The sequence below is a fragment of the Oryzias melastigma genome, linkage group LG6 (assembly GCF_002922805.2).
Source record: "Oryzias melastigma strain HK-1 linkage group LG6, ASM292280v2, whole genome shotgun sequence".
NCBI classification, from domain to species: domain Eukaryota; kingdom Metazoa; phylum Chordata; class Actinopteri; order Beloniformes; family Adrianichthyidae; genus Oryzias; species Oryzias melastigma.
Window position 1 is genome coordinate 29,945,316 of NC_050517.1, and position 1,617 is coordinate 29,946,932.

Here is a 1,617-nt window from a genome sequence, read left to right on the forward strand (position 1 = left end):
GATGGATGGATGGATGGTGGAGGATGGATGGATGGATGATGGATGGATGGTCATTTTTAACAAACAAGAACTCTATAGTTAAATCCAAATGTAGAACCCTTGAGTTCCTCACATCTTTCAAACAGAAATAATCTCAACATTTAACTGTTAGACTGAAATACTGTGAACTGAATGTTTAACAGTCTAATAACAGGCTTATTTTTGGTAGTTCTTAGAAAGAAAGAGAGAAATCTGGTGTAATAAATAGAAACGACTAATTGTAGGACAAAATGAGAATCTTAGTACAAGTCGGTCCATCTTAAAGATCTTCATAAAATCTAAAACTAGAACTTATTCCTAGAATGTAAAAATGTTTTATGTGTTTCCAGTATGATAACAATAAGTTAGTCTAACTTTATTCAACTTTAAAATAACATTTTCAAAAGTGAACCAGAAGTTACAGGGAAATGTAAGGTTTTTTAGTCTTAAATGAAGCTTTTCTTTTCTGAAGAGTTTGAAACAAACACATTTTGATTCATTCTAAATTTTTTTTATCTTTTAGTTATGAGACTAAACAGATTTTGATTGTGAGGAAAACTTGGAGCAAAGAAAGTTCAAACAACTAACAGTTATATTCTGTGTTCCACACATGTTGATTGCTTTCCATTCTTTTACGTCCATTATTTCTGCTTGTTTAACCTCATGTTATTCAATAAATATTAAAAAGGACGTCGTTGTTTGATATCATTATTTTCTTCTTTGTGGTAAAGTCCCTTCAAGGGTAAAGACACTCACGCTAAAATTGAGAGACTGATTAATTATTACTTTATTGATTAGAAGTAGCGGCTGATCACTATTGAGTAATATTTTCCTTCATTATGAAGGTGGTGCCCCGAGGATAATGTTATTAAATTTCAGTTTAATCAAATTTATATTTTTCAGCCAACTTTGGGATTGAATACTTCATATTCACCCCCCTTGTACGCTACAACACATATTTGAAAAAGTAAAAGCAGTTAACAGAAGCAGAACCTCGTCTTTCGTTCCACTTTGGTTTCAAAGCAATGAGCTCATGTAAAGTATGAACACCTGAAACCGCCTCCAGACCGGAGTTTTATTCTTCCTTCCTCCTCTGAACCGGTGCAGGAGGAGGATTCCCCCGACAGCCGGGAGCTGAGGAGGGCCGAGAGTTCCCCCGCCCCCCTGAAGAGAGACCGCTCCTTCTCCGAGCAGGATCTGGCTTTCCTGCGTGGAGACGGCCCCCAGACGCCATCCCACTCCTCCCACCTGGGAGAGCCGGTCCGACTGAGAGACATGAGGCCTCGATCCCGGACACTGACCGGCGCCGGACCTCCTCCTCGCCACAGAGGTCAGATTACACCAGAAACACCAGAAACGGAGGCTGACGCCGTCGCAGTCTGATGAGTCTCTATGAATGTCAGTAATGTGTCAGTGTGGCTGATGAAGATGATGAGGATGATGGGGATGATGGGGATGATGAAGATGATGAGGATGATGGGGATGATGAAGATGATGGGGATGATAAGGATGATGAAGATGATGGGGATGATGGGGATGATGGAGATGAGGATGATGGAGATGATGATGAGGATGATGAAGATGATGGGGATGATGAGG

At 40.1% G+C, this 1,617-nt stretch overlaps 1 protein-coding gene across 1 annotated transcript in view; it reads left to right on the plus strand.

Moving 5' to 3' along the window:
* Positions 1-1,617, plus strand: part of spire2 (spire-type actin nucleation factor 2) — a gene marked incomplete in the record, with an annotated part of 45,785 nt that overhangs the window by 27,284 nt on the left and 16,884 nt on the right. Inside the window, 1 exon segment of the mRNA XM_024282594.2 lies at positions 1,126-1,348. Within this exon segment, the coding sequence (XP_024138362.1) occupies positions 1,126-1,348 (223 nt within the window).